This window comes from Diaporthe citri, assembly GCF_014595645.1.
Source record: "Diaporthe citri strain NFHF-8-4 chromosome Unknown scaffold_3, whole genome shotgun sequence".
In the NCBI taxonomy this organism is placed as follows: domain Eukaryota; kingdom Fungi; phylum Ascomycota; class Sordariomycetes; order Diaporthales; family Diaporthaceae; genus Diaporthe; species Diaporthe citri.
In genome coordinates this window covers 4,942,925-4,958,148 of record NW_025064848.1, presented here as the reverse complement: position 1 = coordinate 4,958,148, position 15,224 = coordinate 4,942,925, and the positions used below count along the sequence as shown (strand labels likewise).

At 56.5% G+C, this 15,224-nt stretch overlaps 5 protein-coding genes across 5 annotated transcripts; 3 read left to right on the top strand and 2 right to left on the bottom strand.

Annotated features, from left to right (window-relative positions):
• Window positions 1–1,001: 1,001 nt before the first annotated feature.
• On the top strand, window positions 1,002–3,336 carry INS49_008877 (uncharacterized protein; the record flags this gene model as incomplete). The annotated part of the gene is made up of 3 exons (XM_043169614.1): window positions 1,002–1,216; window positions 1,389–2,210; window positions 2,271–3,336. The coding sequence occupies 3 exons, from the start codon at window positions 1,002–1,004 to the stop codon at window positions 3,334–3,336; spliced, it is 2,103 nt and encodes a 700-aa protein (XP_043027294.1).
• Window positions 3,337–5,290: 1,954 nt separating this feature from the next.
• On the bottom strand, window positions 5,291–6,346 carry INS49_008876 (uncharacterized protein; the record flags this gene model as incomplete). Its single annotated transcript, XM_043169613.1, has 1 exon — window positions 5,291–6,346. One exon carries the CDS (start codon window positions 6,344–6,346, stop codon window positions 5,291–5,293), a length of 1,056 nt encoding a protein of 351 aa, XP_043027293.1.
• An 802-nt stretch (window positions 6,347–7,148) lies between these two features.
• Window positions 7,149–7,518, top strand: INS49_008875 (uncharacterized protein; the record flags this gene model as incomplete). Its single annotated transcript, XM_043169612.1, has 2 exons — window positions 7,149–7,253; window positions 7,360–7,518. The coding sequence occupies 2 exons, from the start codon at window positions 7,149–7,151 to the stop codon at window positions 7,516–7,518; spliced, it is 264 nt and encodes an 87-aa protein (XP_043027292.1).
• Window positions 7,519–7,757: 239 nt separating this feature from the next.
• Window positions 7,758–8,928, bottom strand: INS49_008874 (uncharacterized protein; the record flags this gene model as incomplete). Its single annotated transcript, XM_043169611.1, has 2 exons — window positions 7,758–8,824; window positions 8,892–8,928. 2 exons carry the CDS (start codon window positions 8,926–8,928, stop codon window positions 7,758–7,760), a joined length of 1,104 nt encoding a protein of 367 aa, XP_043027291.1.
• A 399-nt stretch (window positions 8,929–9,327) lies between these two features.
• Window positions 9,328–14,438, top strand: INS49_008873 (uncharacterized protein; the record flags this gene model as incomplete). Its single annotated transcript, XM_043169610.1, has 4 exons — window positions 9,328–9,473; window positions 9,531–9,760; window positions 9,822–10,311; window positions 10,778–14,438. The coding sequence occupies 4 exons, from the start codon at window positions 9,328–9,330 to the stop codon at window positions 14,436–14,438; spliced, it is 4,527 nt and encodes a 1,508-aa protein (XP_043027290.1).
• Window positions 14,439–15,224: the final 786 nt, after the last annotated feature.

Sequence of the window (15,224 nt, the reverse complement as noted above, 5' to 3'; positions counted from 1 at the left end):
GAGGACTTGCACCAAGACTTGCACCAGGAGCAGCAGCAGGGCCCAGGCGCGCACTACTGCACCGAAGCCCAGGCCACCAATGACGGCAGCCCTCCGACCCCCCAAGTCCAGGTCCGAAACCCCCAGCCTGCCCATGCTTGTTCCTGAATTGTCCAAGTGCCAGAGCCGTGCCCTGGTCCCTCCCTCGACCCCCCTCTCTCCCTCCTCCCCTGCTGCAGAGTGAGTGGCAGAGTGGTAGGAGCAAATATGAGTGTGGCTCGCACCCGCACTCAATCCACCGCCCAGTCCACCCAAGTCTGGTCCGGCCCAAATCCAGCACCAGCCTTGGAATACTCTCTCTTATTGCCCATCTGTCCCGTCCCGTCATCGATTCTATTCGCTTCAGTCCGGTCCAGTTCATTCTACTTCCCTTCGCCCCGTCTTTGGTGGCATCCTCAAGTCCGTTTTCCTTGACGCTATACCCTATTCTGGGCGGCTTCTTCCGTCAGCAGCGTCAATCCGGGCACACGCCCACTCTGACACGCTCCGTTCTCTTGGTCCTGACTCGACACTAATCAATCCCTCCTTCTCTTCGTTCTACCCAATCCATCCATTTCATCCATCCACCCATCAATCCACACCACTCACCCACATCACGCGGCGTCAACACCACCGGCGACATCAACGACCGTGAGGGAAACCAGGAATCTACTGCAGTCATCACCACGGAGAGAGAGAACGGGACGAGAAATAATCGATCGAGGTCAATCGTAGCACGGATCGGGTACCTCGCAGCATCAAAAGTAATTGCTTTGTCTCGGGTCGGGGCGGACATTGTCGGACAATTCGATGGTTTCACAGGCTCCTCATTTACTCTCGGCGGATCGAACCTGCGGCCCCCAGCGCCACGGCAGTTCAACCATCGATTGAATCATTGAGCATCGCTCACTGCCCGCCGACGCCGGCTCGGCTTCATAACCACAGCCACAGCATCCGACGCCTTTCGAGCGTTGCGACTCAAGATGGACCACACCAGCGGCAAAGCGTCTGATCCCGAGAGGAGGGCCTCGGTTAGGACGTCGAGGAGGATATCAATGCAGCAAGAGGGCGGAGGAGGAGTGTTACTGGACGTGGACGACGACGATTATGCTCTCTTGGCTTTGGGCATCTCGGATGGGTTCCGGCCCCAGCCCATGAACACCGCCGACCTTGACGATCCACAAACCTCCCGTGTCCAGTCAGACCCGTCGACCGTTCCCACCGTCACACAACCGACCCAAGAAACGACGTCACCGCCCCGGCTGAATCGTTCCAGCATATCGAAACCTCCCTCGGGTCGTGATTCTTTCACCCTCAGACATGACGGTGCTATGGGCCATGTCGCCGGCCCATCCCTCTCGCGTGTCCAGTGTCTCAACCGACGCGCCCTACGTCCCCGAGGAGACGCCATATGAGGGCCCTTCTGCACCTTCTCATCCTTATCAGATGTACTCGCAAAACCCCCGGCTGGCAAGGACATCAAGTGTCACGACCACTTCATCCACGCCCACGACAAGGCCCGAATCCGAGTACACTGGCCCCAGCGGCCCCACGCATCCCTACTCTATGTACCCCCAGAATCCCTTTGTTGACACGAGCAGTCAAGTATCTGTGCCCGCGGTGCCCGCCATCCCTGTCGGCTTTGCCAGTTCCTCAGATCCTTACCAACGCCGCATCGGGCCAGAGGGCGAGGAAGCAGGTGACATCATTGGCCCAGATGGACATACCGAGGAGCTACCACCATACACGAGATACCCGGATGAATATTATAACCGGAAAATACGAGACACTGAGGAGCGTCAGAGCGGAGGGCCTTCGGTCGCAGCAGCCGCGGTACCACTAAACACTACGAGGGCGGTATCAGGTGCTGGTGGGCTAGGACTGGCTGCTCGAAACCCAGAGTTCGATTCAGTTGAAGACATTGGCACTCCACAGTCACGGCAGTCCGCCAGGAGCTTCACCAACGAGAGCCACCACGAGATCAACACTGCCGCGGCAGCAGAAGTGTCCGAGAAACCGCAACTCAACAAGTTCCAGAAATTTGCGAAAAGGAAAGCTTGCGGCGTGGTACCTTACTGGGCCATATGCATGACGGTCACCGCCGTTGTCGTGGTCATTATCATCGTTGGGGCTGTGGTTGGGACTCTGCTGTCCAAACATAAGAAGCCACCTCGAAAGGGCAACTCTTCACAGTAAGGCTATCCACCTGAGCGACTCGGACTGACTGGCCAAAGCTAACTCGTCTGGCTTAGATTTCAGGATGGCGTTCCGACAATGACCATAACCTACGATGCTACTCCCATCCCGACCCCTACCGATCTACCTCCACTCCCGACAGGCGTGTATGGCCTGCCTTTGAGCCTCAACAAGTCACCCAACACTTGTTTTGAGAACACGGCCCAGAGTTCAGCATGGACTTGCAACCTCATATTTGGGCAGGCAGTCCACGTTCAGATGACGATTAGCAGAAACGCCCCTCAGCTCGGTGAGGAGGGTAACTACGATATATTCCTTGAGACTAACACGTCTTTCCCGGGCGGGGACCGCAAAAACCTACTGGCTTATGGTGCTCAGCCACCTGTCATCCAACCTGCCATGGGCATGCAGCTGGTCAACGACACATTTGACAAGGAGCGCGGCCCAGCATGGTTTAGGATGCTGCCATACAACAAGACTGTTGTTGTTCCAGAAGATCTGTTGTCAACAGATAGCACTTCAAAGATCCGGCGGAACGGAGGCAATTTCATGCCAGGTCCCGGGGACTTCCAGCGCAAAGATGTCGCACCATTGGGCAGCAAACCTTGGATCTGCAATTGGCCTGACACCTTTGTTGAGGTGTTCATATATGCGGAACAGAACAGCAGCTACGCTTCCCAGACGAAAGCGTCAACCGGTACGATCACGCCACCACCGGGACCGACACCTACTTCATTCCCGACGCCAACGGGCTCCGGCGCTGCATCAGCGGTCACAAGCCAAGTGATTGATTTCATGCCGTTCGCTCCCTACCCGAGGGCCGTCAAGGTGAAAGAGCGTCGCATTGACTCGGCACCTGCGCCATACTGCGTTCAGGTGAGGGTGATGCCGGATAACACCACGCAACCCGTTACGAACGACGCTGGCGAACCGGTAATTGTATACATCAAGGAAGACGAGCCGGGTCCAGTAATGCCAGAAGCAGAGCGGAAGGGGAAATACGGCAACGGGCACTTCAAGCAAAAGCGGGAGCGCGATGCTCTGCGGGGATTCTTGTACCCTCGGGACAGCGGCGGCGACGGTGACATGAGCAACTGCGGGTGCATGTGGTTCTCATCGTGACCCATATCTTTCACTCGTCATTACAATTGCCACAAATCAAGACACAGTGGCGGCCTAGGGCGGGCGGTGGTGTTGCAGAAGAACCAAGCCACGACGCGCATAAGCGCCGACACACACAGGCGGGATGGAGGGCGTTGTTGGCTTTTGTTATGTTTTTGGAGAGGATACTTGTGGCGACTGGTGGTGCTTTCTCGCAACTTGCGCGGCGACCGGCGCTCTGGGCTGGTTCATTTTCCTACCTTGTTCCTTATTACCATTGTGCGACATCTCAGCTGTGCGACATTTATTGGACCGGACGGAGTTGACGGCATATGCGGCGACATATTTGGTTTTCAAAAAAAAGCTTCGGCCTTTGTGTGCGTGGTTGTTTTGGTCGATCTCCCTCCCTATCTGTGTGTGTATCCTGAGGGACGGCGCGCAGATATCGACGATAGAGAGATCTAGGGATGAGGGCGGTTGGTATTATCAGGAAGAGCAGGATTGAGACGATGGGGATAATGCTCTTCCAGAACGCTAATGATTGATTCATCATCGTCATCATCGTCATCATCGCCAGGGCATCTGGAAGGGTGAGCATCAGGAGGGGCCTAAGTTGAAGGGCTCACTGAATGTATATTGTTTACGTAGCCGAGTTGGACCATGGGATGAGGGACCACTGAGCGAATGAATCAAGAGCAATCTGAAGATTTCTTGACTGTCTGAACAATGATCGCATGAGAAAATACATGAGCGTGGTTCGTGTTTAATGTCGTCAACATTGAGGTGCCCCCCTGTAGTGACTGACTGTTTTCAAAGGGCTTGGGCTCTATCGCAGCACCACATTGAGCATGGCAGGTTGTAGTCGATATCCCCTTGATCTCTGTACTGTCTATATGCGATTTCAACGTGAGAATACTGAGCAATGTTAGGTTGTGTTCGCACTTATGGATCAACACCTTCGTGGCCGTCAAGTTTTCCGTGAGGACACGAATGAATTTCAACGGACGTCCGAAAAGGTCACCCTGGCTAGATAGACTTGGGACAAGACATGTATTTATATGTTCTAGAGCATCAAGTTACCGGATGTTTATACAGAACCAAAAGTGTGCACAATGTACCTGCACGCGGAATCCTGTAGGTGAGCACTGGCATACCGTTGGATACGCACAAGGGCAGTGAACAGCGACGCAGCTGTTTCCAAGCAAGAAACCGCGGTGAAAGAAATCAAAGGAGTGTCGAGACCTATTTGGGCCTGCAATCAAGTACTTTTCACGATTGGTCTGCCGTGTACGTGTCTCTCAAGCTCGGATACAGGAGCAACTTCCCTCCGCAGTTCAACAACTGACCAGGCGGGTACAGACAATGCTCCCGAAGAAGCTGGAAGAGTGTAGGCAAGCGACTAGGTGCTGTCTGGCCGCCTTAAATACAAGTACTGTTTGCTACGTCATGGTCCTCATGAGCTCAGACGTAGTGAGCGCGAGCCCCAGCAACGGCGACCACCACGATCACATGCCTGGCTAGACTGTGCCGAGAGGGACAAACTTGTTCGAATGGAATGCCAAAAACGTCTCGAGCGAATATCTCGTAATATAGGACTTTCATGACCAAAATTGGCCAACGAGTTCGACGGCCATCGCCTTCGGTACATCTCTGTTGGCACCCAATGGTACGGCACCCATACGAGCGGATTGCCACTCGAGCTAATGATATTTTGGTGGGCTTGTTTTCTCATTCCGCAGGTACTACCAGGATGGCTCGAACCAGTGAGACTTTATTTAGTTGCCCTTCAGGTAGCAGTATCTCCCACGACGGCTTGCGCATGGTGTTGACAACTCTGTGCAACCGCGAACGACTGCCGACCTTTGCTGCTCAGTTCGGCAGTTTTATGACCTGGAACGCAGGCCAGTAAGAGGTGATATGAATGTATGTTTTGTTTTCAACTTATGGCTTAATTAAGATGCTGTGTCCAGAGCTGTCAGTCCTTGGCCCCCTGATCCTCGCCCTCTCCCTCTCCCATATCGGCAGCCAGCCCGTCCAGGAAACTGTCCGCTATCTTCCTAGCCTTCTTCTGACCGAGCTCTTTCCTCCTCTGCTCAATTACCCGCCTCCGCTCCTCGACCTCCCGCCGCCTTCTCTCCTTCTCCTCGTCCTTTTTCGCCCTCTCCCTCTCGGTATTCAGCCTCTCCGCCTCCAGGTTGGCCATCTCCCTCTGCCGCGTCTCCTCGTCCTTGCTGAACTGGAAGAAACCCGTGCCCTTGGTCCTGATCTCGCTGTCGGCATCGTAGTGCTTCATCTCGGGCGGCGTCATGCTGCGGTCCCGCTTCCGGGCGAGCTCCTCCATCTTGTCCTCGTCCGCCGCGCGGAACGCCTCGCTCTGGATCGCATCGCCGTAGATGACCTTCTCGGGCGCCTTGGGCCGCGCGCTCATCGTCTCCGCCTCCTGCGCCGCGTACGCCCTCACCCGCTGCCGTCGCTCCATGCGCGCCACCTCCGCCCGCGTGCCGCGCCGCGTGCGGCCGTACTCGTCCGTGTACTCGACAGTCTCGTTGTCGACATTGTCTTCTTCATCGTCATTGTCACCCTCGTCCTCCGAGGACGAGGACTCCCCCTTGCCGTCCTCCTGTGCCTGGGCCCATTTCCTGTCGAAGTCAACGAGGGGCGCCGCCTCGCCTTCCTTCGCCACGTAGTCGCCCCTTTTCATGGCGGCGTACAGGCGTGCCTTCTCCTCCATCCTCCGCCGGGCGGCCTCGTTCTCCTTCTTCTGGTCCTCTGTGCCGACCGCATCCTTCAGGACCAGCTTCCCCTCGTCGCGCTCGCGCTCCTGCCTCTCGGCCTTCCGCTTCGCTTTTACGCCTGCGAAGAGATCTGGTTTTGACTTGGATGGCCGGGGCCGGGCTGTAGTCGAGGAGGAGGATTTGTTCGCGATGAGAGAGGACAGCTCGGAGGAGAAGGCGAGGGAGCTCGGGAGGGCGATCTCCTTCTTCTGGCGCTTGGGGGCCCGCTGGCCGTAGAGATTTGGGTCCTGTGGCATTATGCGTGGCCCGATGAGACGAAGAGTTCGGATCCGTGATACGATGCAGAGACACCACCCCCAGTCGCAGTGGAGTAATAATCTGGCCGTCCGAACGGGGAGCCCGCGGCTTTCCTGATCTAGATTGGGGTGCGTTGGGCTGCGTCGAGGTGCTGTTTTGGCATGTGAAGTCTGGTGATAAAAAATGGGGACAGGCACGGCAGGAAACCAACGTCACTCGCTAAGAAACGATCTGCAGGGCGGACCTGTCACCCAAGGGCCCACCGACAGTGGCCCCTGCTCCCTTCCCGCAATCCGGGCTGCCGAGGCTTTGCTGGGCTGCTGGGGTGGAAATTGGGTGGGCCGCTAGAAAAGCATGCCACTCTTGATTGCTGCTAACCAGATCCTAAATGCCAAATCCCAGGGCTCCCAGATACGCAAGTCCGGTATTTATTTACTGGCCAATTCTCACCCAATCTCACTCGCCCTTGTCTCCCTTCATGCACATCATCTTATCACTCGTTAGATTGTTTTGAGACGTCCTCGATTTCCGACACGACCAAAAAAGAAGACAAAAAACGCCGCGGCCCCCCACGCCAACAAGTCGGAAAATACCTACTGTACCTGGGCTGGTATCGACTGCAGACCCCCGAAGCTCGCAGCGAGACGTCTGTTCGCCAAACCCAATTGCAGAAACCAACAGGCCGCCAACAAGCCAACAAGCCAACCAGCAAGCTGAGCCCTGCTGCCCCGAGTCGCGACTCCAGGAGTGATCACGGTCTCCCCACACTTCCCCCAGATGCGCGTCCACATTCCCCTGAGCATGGCGTCTCTACCTGAACTCGCGTCACTTGCGCGCTCCAAGATCATGGAGTGGAGCGTGGTGTCGAGCTCAACGTCGTGGATGCAGTTCATCTCCTGGTGCTTCGTAGGTCTCCCCCGGTCCCCCCCACCCTCCGTCCGATTTATCTTTGCTGTTGAGCAGTACCTGAAATCGGGGGCCGGAATGCTGATTCATGATTCCAAATTCACAGTTGGCACTGGCGCTGTCCTTCTTCCTACCCCTCGTGGCCCTCATATGCTTCGACTTCCTTCTCTGGGTCTGCCGCCTGATCCGGCCGCCCACCACTACCACCAACCCGTCAAGGAGACGACGGCGCGAGTCACTTAAGCACCCGGTCTCCACGTCCTAGGATATACGCGACGACGAGCAACAATCACATGTCTTATCTGGTCCTCTACAAATACAAGGGATTTCCTGCAATGGCGCACAGAGCAACATATACAATGTTGGAGCGAGAGCGAGGAGTTTGGTTGTCATGATAGCCATGGAGCATGGTTCATTTTCAGCGTCATTGATATTTCAGGGGATGAGGGTGGTTGCGCGTCGATTTGACTATGCTTGTGATATTGGGAACGGGCCCCGGCGGGTCTATATCTGGGACAGCACCTTGAGGAGATCGCTTGTCACACCCATGGCGGTGACTTCACCGCCTGCGCCGGCGCCCTGGATGATCAGAGGGTTGCTTCCGTACCGCTTAGTGTAGAAGCTGATAATGTTATCGGAGCCCTTGAGCGCCGCGATAGGGTGTGACCGGTCGAACTTCTCCAGGCCCACCTTGACCTGCTTGCTGGCCACGTCGATGCTCCCCACGAACCGGACCACCTTGCCCTCCTTCTCGGCAGACGCCTTGACCTCCTCCATCTGGGAGTCGAACTCAGGCAGCTTCTGCAGGAACTCGTCGCCGCTGGCCACGGACTCCAGCTCCTTGGGGATCAGGCTCTGCACGGGGAAGGACGTGGGCGACTCGACGGGCAGGCCCGCCAGACGCGCCAGGATGGTCAGCTTGCGCGCCACATCGAGGCCGTTGAGGTCGTCCCGGGGGTCGGGCTCCGTGTAGCCCAGCTCCTTTGCCTTCTTGACCTCGGCGGACCACTTGCCGCCGGCGCCCTCGGTGGGCGCGAACGAGTTGAACAGGAACGACATGGTGCCGCTGAACACGCCCTCGACGTGCGTGACCTCGTCGCCGGTGGCCACCAGGTCGTTGAGCGTCGAGATGACGGGCAGGCCCGCGCCACAGCTCGACTCGTGGTACACCTTGGCCCCGCTGGCCGCCGCGGCGCCGAAGATGTCCTGCCACAGCTTGTAGCTGCCCGAGAAGGCCTTCTTGTTGGGGGTGACGACGCTGACGCCACGGCTGAGGAAGGCCGGGTACGACTCGGCAACGTCCTGGCTGCTGGTGTTGTCGATGAGCACGGCCTTGGACCCGCCGGGCGCGGAGGCAAGGTACTCGACGACCTTGGGCAGGGCGGGCGGCGCGCCGACGCTGTTCGTCTGGAGCTGTGAGATGGCGCTGGAGATGTCGAGCGGGGTGTAGTTGCTGTGGTAGAGGGACTTGGAGGAGGTAGAGATGTAGCAGAGGACGAGCTTGGGGCCTGAGGGGCGCTTGGCGAGCTGCTCGAGCTGCGACAGGAAAGCCTTTCCTACGCCGCCGGCACCTGTATACAGCTGGTTAGCATTGCAAGAGAAGGAAAAGCTGCAGAGTACAGGCAGGTGTTCACGAACCGATAATGCCAATATAAACTTGCTTTGCTGAAGCCATCTTCGTAAGTCAATTGGTGCTGCGGATTCAATTGGAGGTGGGGGAAGGTGTTCAAGGTGGTCAGGCTGTGAACAGTGCAATAGGGACGATGTCATTCGAATATGGAGCGGATGGAGGGGTTCAAGGTTGACATTGAAAATTGTCAAGCTGCAGGCGAGCCGATCGCGGGGCTTTACAGTTGGTAGCTTCGGCAGGGGCCTTGTGAGAGAGCTGGGCGGACCCTTGAAAAGCGAGCCCCACATAAACTGGATGTACTTTGTTGGATTCAGCCAAATTTCGACGCTTCGTTCGGCTTGTGAAGATGGGCTTCTGACGTCCAGTCCACACTTTCTGCAACCCAACTCGCGGCATACAAATAAACTCATTCTGTGCTGAAATTGACTTCCTGAGTATCTCGAGATGGTGGGCCCAGCGGCGAAGCGCCAAAAGCGCGAGACATACCGCGCGCAGCATCGCGCAGATGAAGACTCGACGGAGTTGCCTAGAAAGAAATTCTACCGGCAGAGGGCTCATGCAAACCCCTTCTCAGATCACAGGCTCTCATAGTAAGTGTTCTTCTCAGTATGAAATACAGCAGAGAAGAGACGCTGACCATGGGACAGCCCCGCAAGTCCAGACCTTATGGACTGGTCAGCGATGTACCCAGCGTATGTTGCTGAGGGCCAGGACAACGAGGCCACCGAAGTTGTAATGCAGCAGGGCGGGCAGACTGTGAGGGCAGTGATCAAGCCGAATAGTTTGACCAAGGACGTCGAGGTTGCGGATATAGGATGTGGTTTTGGAGGGCTGCTCGTGGCCTTGTCACCTGTCATTCCGGACACCCTCTGCCTGGGTACGTTCTAGTCCCCACATCATCTCAACTGCAGCATAAACAGCCAGCTAAACAGTACTAGGCCTCGAGATCAGGGCTCAAGTCACCGACTATGTCGAGGACAAGATCCGAGCCCTGCGGAACCAGAGCCGACAAAAAGGCAGCAACGACTACCAGAATATCGCCTGCCTGCGCGCAAACACCATGAAGTTCCTCCCCAACTTCTTCAAGAAGTCGCAGCTGTCCAAGATCTTCATCTGCTTTCCGGATCCGCATTTTAAGGCCAAGAAGCACAAGGCGCGCATCGTGTCCACTCAGCTGAACTCGGAATACGCATATGTGTTAAGACCGGGCGGTATCGTGTACACCATCACCGACGTCAAGGATCTGCATGAGTGGATGGTATCGCATTTTGAGGCACACCCTGCCTTTGAGAGGGTCTCGGAGGAGGACCAGGAGAAGGACGAGTGTGTCGCTGTCATGAGGACCGAGACGGAAGAGGGCAAGAAGGTGGAGAGGAATCAAGGACTCAAGTTTGTTGCGCTTTACAGACGGCTGGAGGACCCTCCGTGGTAGGGACAGCATTCGCTCTGTGGAGTTATGGATCGGAGGTCATGACGGAAACGGCAGGACAAAGGACCAAGAGGATACCCAAAACAATTCGGTGAGAAGCAAATTATCGGCGTCGACAGAATCCAATACCACAACATCTAGAGCCCAGCAATTCCCTGAGACGTGATCAATAGTCAGATTGTGTGACCTGCACTTCTTCTCTATGGTAGCAGCTGCAGGTGCTGGTATACAGTGTGCTCGGGACGTGCACACGGCCCCTTCCGCACTTCCTTCGGTCAGGGGCAGCTCCCCGGGCCCCGTCGAGTGCAGCATCTATCGATAAGCTGCTCGAACCGGGCGTGCCTGCATCATAAGCCCATGCCCCCCCGACGCGTCGAAACATGCGGCGACTCTCACAAACTGGCTCTTCGATGAATGGACTATGGCCCTGAAGGGGAGAGATGTGATTCTTGCTGGTATTGCAAGTTTCATTGCCTGGGGCTATGCCACCCACTGGCTTCCCGCCATCCGCTGGGCTGGCCATGCCTTCGTCGCCGGCTTTCTGACCTCCCTGCTCCTCCTGCTGGCCATCACCCTGCTGCTGTCCAAGGGCCTCAACCACAAGAACCGAAGGCTGTCGCCCCGGCCAGATGGCCCCAAGTTTCTCGGCCGGAAACAATGGGACAGCGAGCTCTCGGCGCTACGAAAACGGCAGGCGTACGAGAAGAAGCCGCTTTGCGATTCCTCGACAAAGATCTCCCAAGCCCTCGACGACGTCCTCGACCTGATCACGCGCGACTTCGTGTGGTCGTGGTATTCAAAGATCAGCGAGAACCCTGTGTTCAGGAACGAGGTGGACAAGGCGGTACGATGCGCGCTCGACGAACTGAGGGAACGGCTGTCCACCTTGGACCTGCCCGAGGTCCTCACCACCAGAATTGTCCCTATCATGACGGCGCACTTTCACGACTTTAATGAAGCCGAGAGGGCCATCCGTGGCCATAAACTTAATCGGTCTGTTACGGAATCAGAGGAGCTGGACCTGGCCATTGCATCAAAATACAGAGATGGGAAAATCCACCCGGCTGCCAGCCTGTCATACTCGGACCTCAAGCTCACACAGCAGGACTACCTCCGGCAAACCACCAGCAAGATTCTCCCGCACGTGCTGCCAGACAACGTCATCAGCAGCCGAGCTGTTTCCAGTCTGATCCGCGAGATTATCGCCTGCGCTGTCTTGTTTCCTGTCCTACAACTGCTGTCCGATCCTGATACCTGGAATCAGCTGATGGAGAACTACGGGCGAGGCATGCTACAGGACCGCTCCACGATCAGGAAACTGCGTGCAGCTCTGGATCAACACGCGCCGTCTCCCAAACCGGGCAGGCCGCCACAGTTCCCGCGTTTGGCACCCGGCGACAGCGAGAGAAGGTTCGAAAAATTTATCAGAACTGTCCGGAAAGTGAACAATTTATCAGATGCGAGGCGCTTCAGAAGTGAGGTGACCAGCCAGCTCAAGAGGGACTCACAGCAAGACGGGCAGGACCCCGTCTACCTTCGTCGTCTGGATATGGGAAAGAGGCTGTTGGACCAGAGGGTGCAATATCTTGCTGCTGGCGGAGACAAGAGAGGGATGTCGTTCTCGGCAGATCTCGGCTCCAGCACCCCCACAGAGTCGAGGCTGGAGAACGCCTCGCTTGCGGAACTCCTCCGTGATGCTTCAGGGCTTTCTTACTTCATGGAGTACATGGACAGGCAACGACTGATGAGCCTGGTGCAGTTCTGGCTGGTTGTTGACGGATTTCGTAACCCACTTGAGGAGTTTCACGACGACGACACCCTTCCGCTCACACTGCCACCATGGACGGAGTCGGACAGGCTGGATCTCGCCCAAATTGAGCAAGCCTATCTGTCCAAATCAGAACTGAAAGTACCAGAACCGTCCAAGCGAACGGTACGGGAGTTCCTCGAGGCCAGGAAGAAGGCCACCCCAGAACAGTTTTATAGGGCGCGGCGAGCGATACTACGTGCCCAGAATGCTATCTTGGAGGAAATGCAATCGAGGCATTTCCCAAACTTCAAGAAATCGGACTTGTGGTACAAGTGCCTCGCAGCAGAAGAGGCCTCTCAGAGTAAACCCCAGTCAGTCGGTAGGATTTCCGGGGAGCTCAAGTCACCACCTATGAACAGGACGGTCAGCGCCTTTGCTGGCAAGCCAAATCCGTTGTCTCGACTGGGTCCAAAGTTCAATACAAAGCTACAGAGCCGGCGCGCTGAGTCTTCTTCGGATCTGAGATCGTCTAATGGTACTCTCGCCCCTTTGGACGTTGCGGTGGAACCTCGAAGGTCGGCGGAGGCTCGAAGATCTCTAGATTCTAGACGATCCTACGATGACACGTCTCCAAATCCCCTCTTTGATGATGAAGATTTCGATCACGATGGCCTCGCAGAGAGTGTCACAAGCCTGGATCAGAACACAGGGCCACAACCACCAGACAAGAAGGTTGTTGCAGCCATGGAGGAGGCTCTAAGCAATATCTTGGAGGATACCCGACCAGCCACCTCGGAAGACTTAAGACAATCTCTTTTCGGAGAGGGAGACACAGACTCGCTCTTGTTTTCCGACCAGGATACCAACTCCAAACGTGGCTCTCTTGACGCCGGCCGTTCGGGCAAAGAGCCGGAGAAGCCTAGTCTCTCGTCCCTTGGCCTCGTGAGCGCTCATTCTCGTATCGGCGTATTCGTGGATGACGACCTGTTCGGGGACGAGAACAAATACTTGTCGGACGAGCATGACGAGGAGGATGGGCCTGAAAAAGATGACGACGTGGGCGACATTCATGAGGCCGCACCGGGAGACCTTGGGTTGGCTGAAGCAGTCACTGTCCTCACGACTGACATCGATCGGCTAGAGGCGCAGAATGCTGTTATCGACTCGCTGCTCAAAAAGGCGGAACTAACGAACAATATGGCGGAATTGAGGATCTTGCGCAAGTCTAAGGCCAGCCTGGAAAGAGAGATACGGCGGAAAGAGTTGCAAAGGCAGCAATACGTCGTGCAGGAAAGCGACAACAGTTTGTACGGCCGGTCGATGATCAGGATCAAGGGCATACAGGTCGGGCACGAAGAAGATGGTAAAGAATTTGCAATCTACGTTATCGAGGTCTCCCGTAATGCGGGAGAGAAGATGCCTGCGGCGTCCTGGATGATAAGCCGCCGGTACAGCGAGTTTCACGAGCTTCATCAGAGACTACGATCGAAATACCCATCCGTCCGCAGCCTCGACTTCCCAAGGAGGCGCGTCGTTATGAAGCTCCAGTCGGACTTCCTGCAGAAGCGAAGGCAGGCGCTGGAGAGTTACATGAGCGAGCTCTTGCTTCTTCCCGACGTGTGCCGGAGCCGGGAGCTGCGGGCATTCCTCTCGCAGAGCGTCATCATGCAGGACCTCGCGGAGAGCCACGAGAACAACAGGAAGGACATGATCACGCGGCTGTACGATTCCGTGACGGACGGCATGGAGGACATACTTGGCAGCATACCAGTGTTGGACCAGCTTTCCGTCGCGGGGCAGAACCTCATTGCGGCGGCCACGAGCCAAATGAACACGATGGGGCCGGGGCTGCACGGTGTAAACAGCATCATCGACCCGGCTGTCAGCAGCTCAGACGCGGTGACTGCGGCGGAGGCGGAGGCAGAGCTGAGGGCGTTCGAGGCGGGAGCCGAGGGCAAGGAGCAGGCGGATGCGGAGCCGTTCGTCAAGCCGATCTGTGACATATTCCTAGAGGTGTTCGAGCTCAACCGCGGCAACAACTGGTTGCGGGGACGGGCGGTGGTGGTGGTGCTGCACCAGCTGCTGGGCGGGACGATCGAGCGCAAGCTGCGCGACAACGTGCGCGTGCTCGTCAACGAGGACGCGGTGGCGCGGTACGTGGCGCTGCTCCGAGACAGCCTGTGGCCCGAGGGAGGGCCTTTCGGGGCCGGTAAGAGGACGCGCACCAGAGGTGAGAAGACCAGGACGCGGACCGAGGCCAGCCTCATGCTGGCGACGCTGGTGCCCGACATGGTGGGCAGCGTCGTGGGGCGGGTCAACGCGCAGGCGGCGAGCAGGAGGATCTTTGCGACGCTGAACAATGAACGGCTGAAGTAAGTTTGCATGCTACATGCTGCTATGCTTGCATGCACGCACTGCAAATGCCTCGCTTCTTCTCCCCTCTCACTCCTTCTTTGCCTCTCGCGCCTCATTTCGTGGCTCTCGTTCGATACCTTGCTTGCTAACTCTGCCCCTTGCTCAGTGCGCACCTTGCGTTTACGATTATGGACGAGATTATTGATATACTCTTTAATGAGAGGTAGTATGCTCGATGCAGATTATGATATGATAAGAACACCCCAGCACGGAACGAACGGTACGATGCGGAAACTTATTGTCTGGTGAGCGGCGTGGCATAGCGTGGGCGTTTATTTCTTTTTTTGACAGAGCCTCCTTGCGAAATATTCAACCGTGTGTCTTCCTGTTCGTCGGGCTCTCTCTTTGCACAAGTCTTATGTGTTGTGCTGGAACATTGAATTGTGTCGTCTGGTCTCTCGGTATTGATTTGGGACGCATGACCGCACCTGCCGAACGGCTTTGTGCGGCTCCATCTCTTCAGTCGGCGTGGCCGAGGGATGAGCTCCGGCCGGTTGTTATGCTCAGTGACTACTACCATGTAAAGTCTGTCTATGAATCCTGGGTATGCCGCCTGGGTTTGCCATCTTTTGCCTCGGTCGAGTTGCATGGGCCAGATGGGTGCAGACCGAGAATCTTCCGATTCTGGAGGAGCATGGTGGCGCTGAAACCCGGCTGGGGAATGAGAAGCCCATGGTAAAGCCGGTGTCGAATCTTTTGAGACAACTCAGCCTCCCCCGTCCCAAACTTTTCTACGCACCTCCAGGG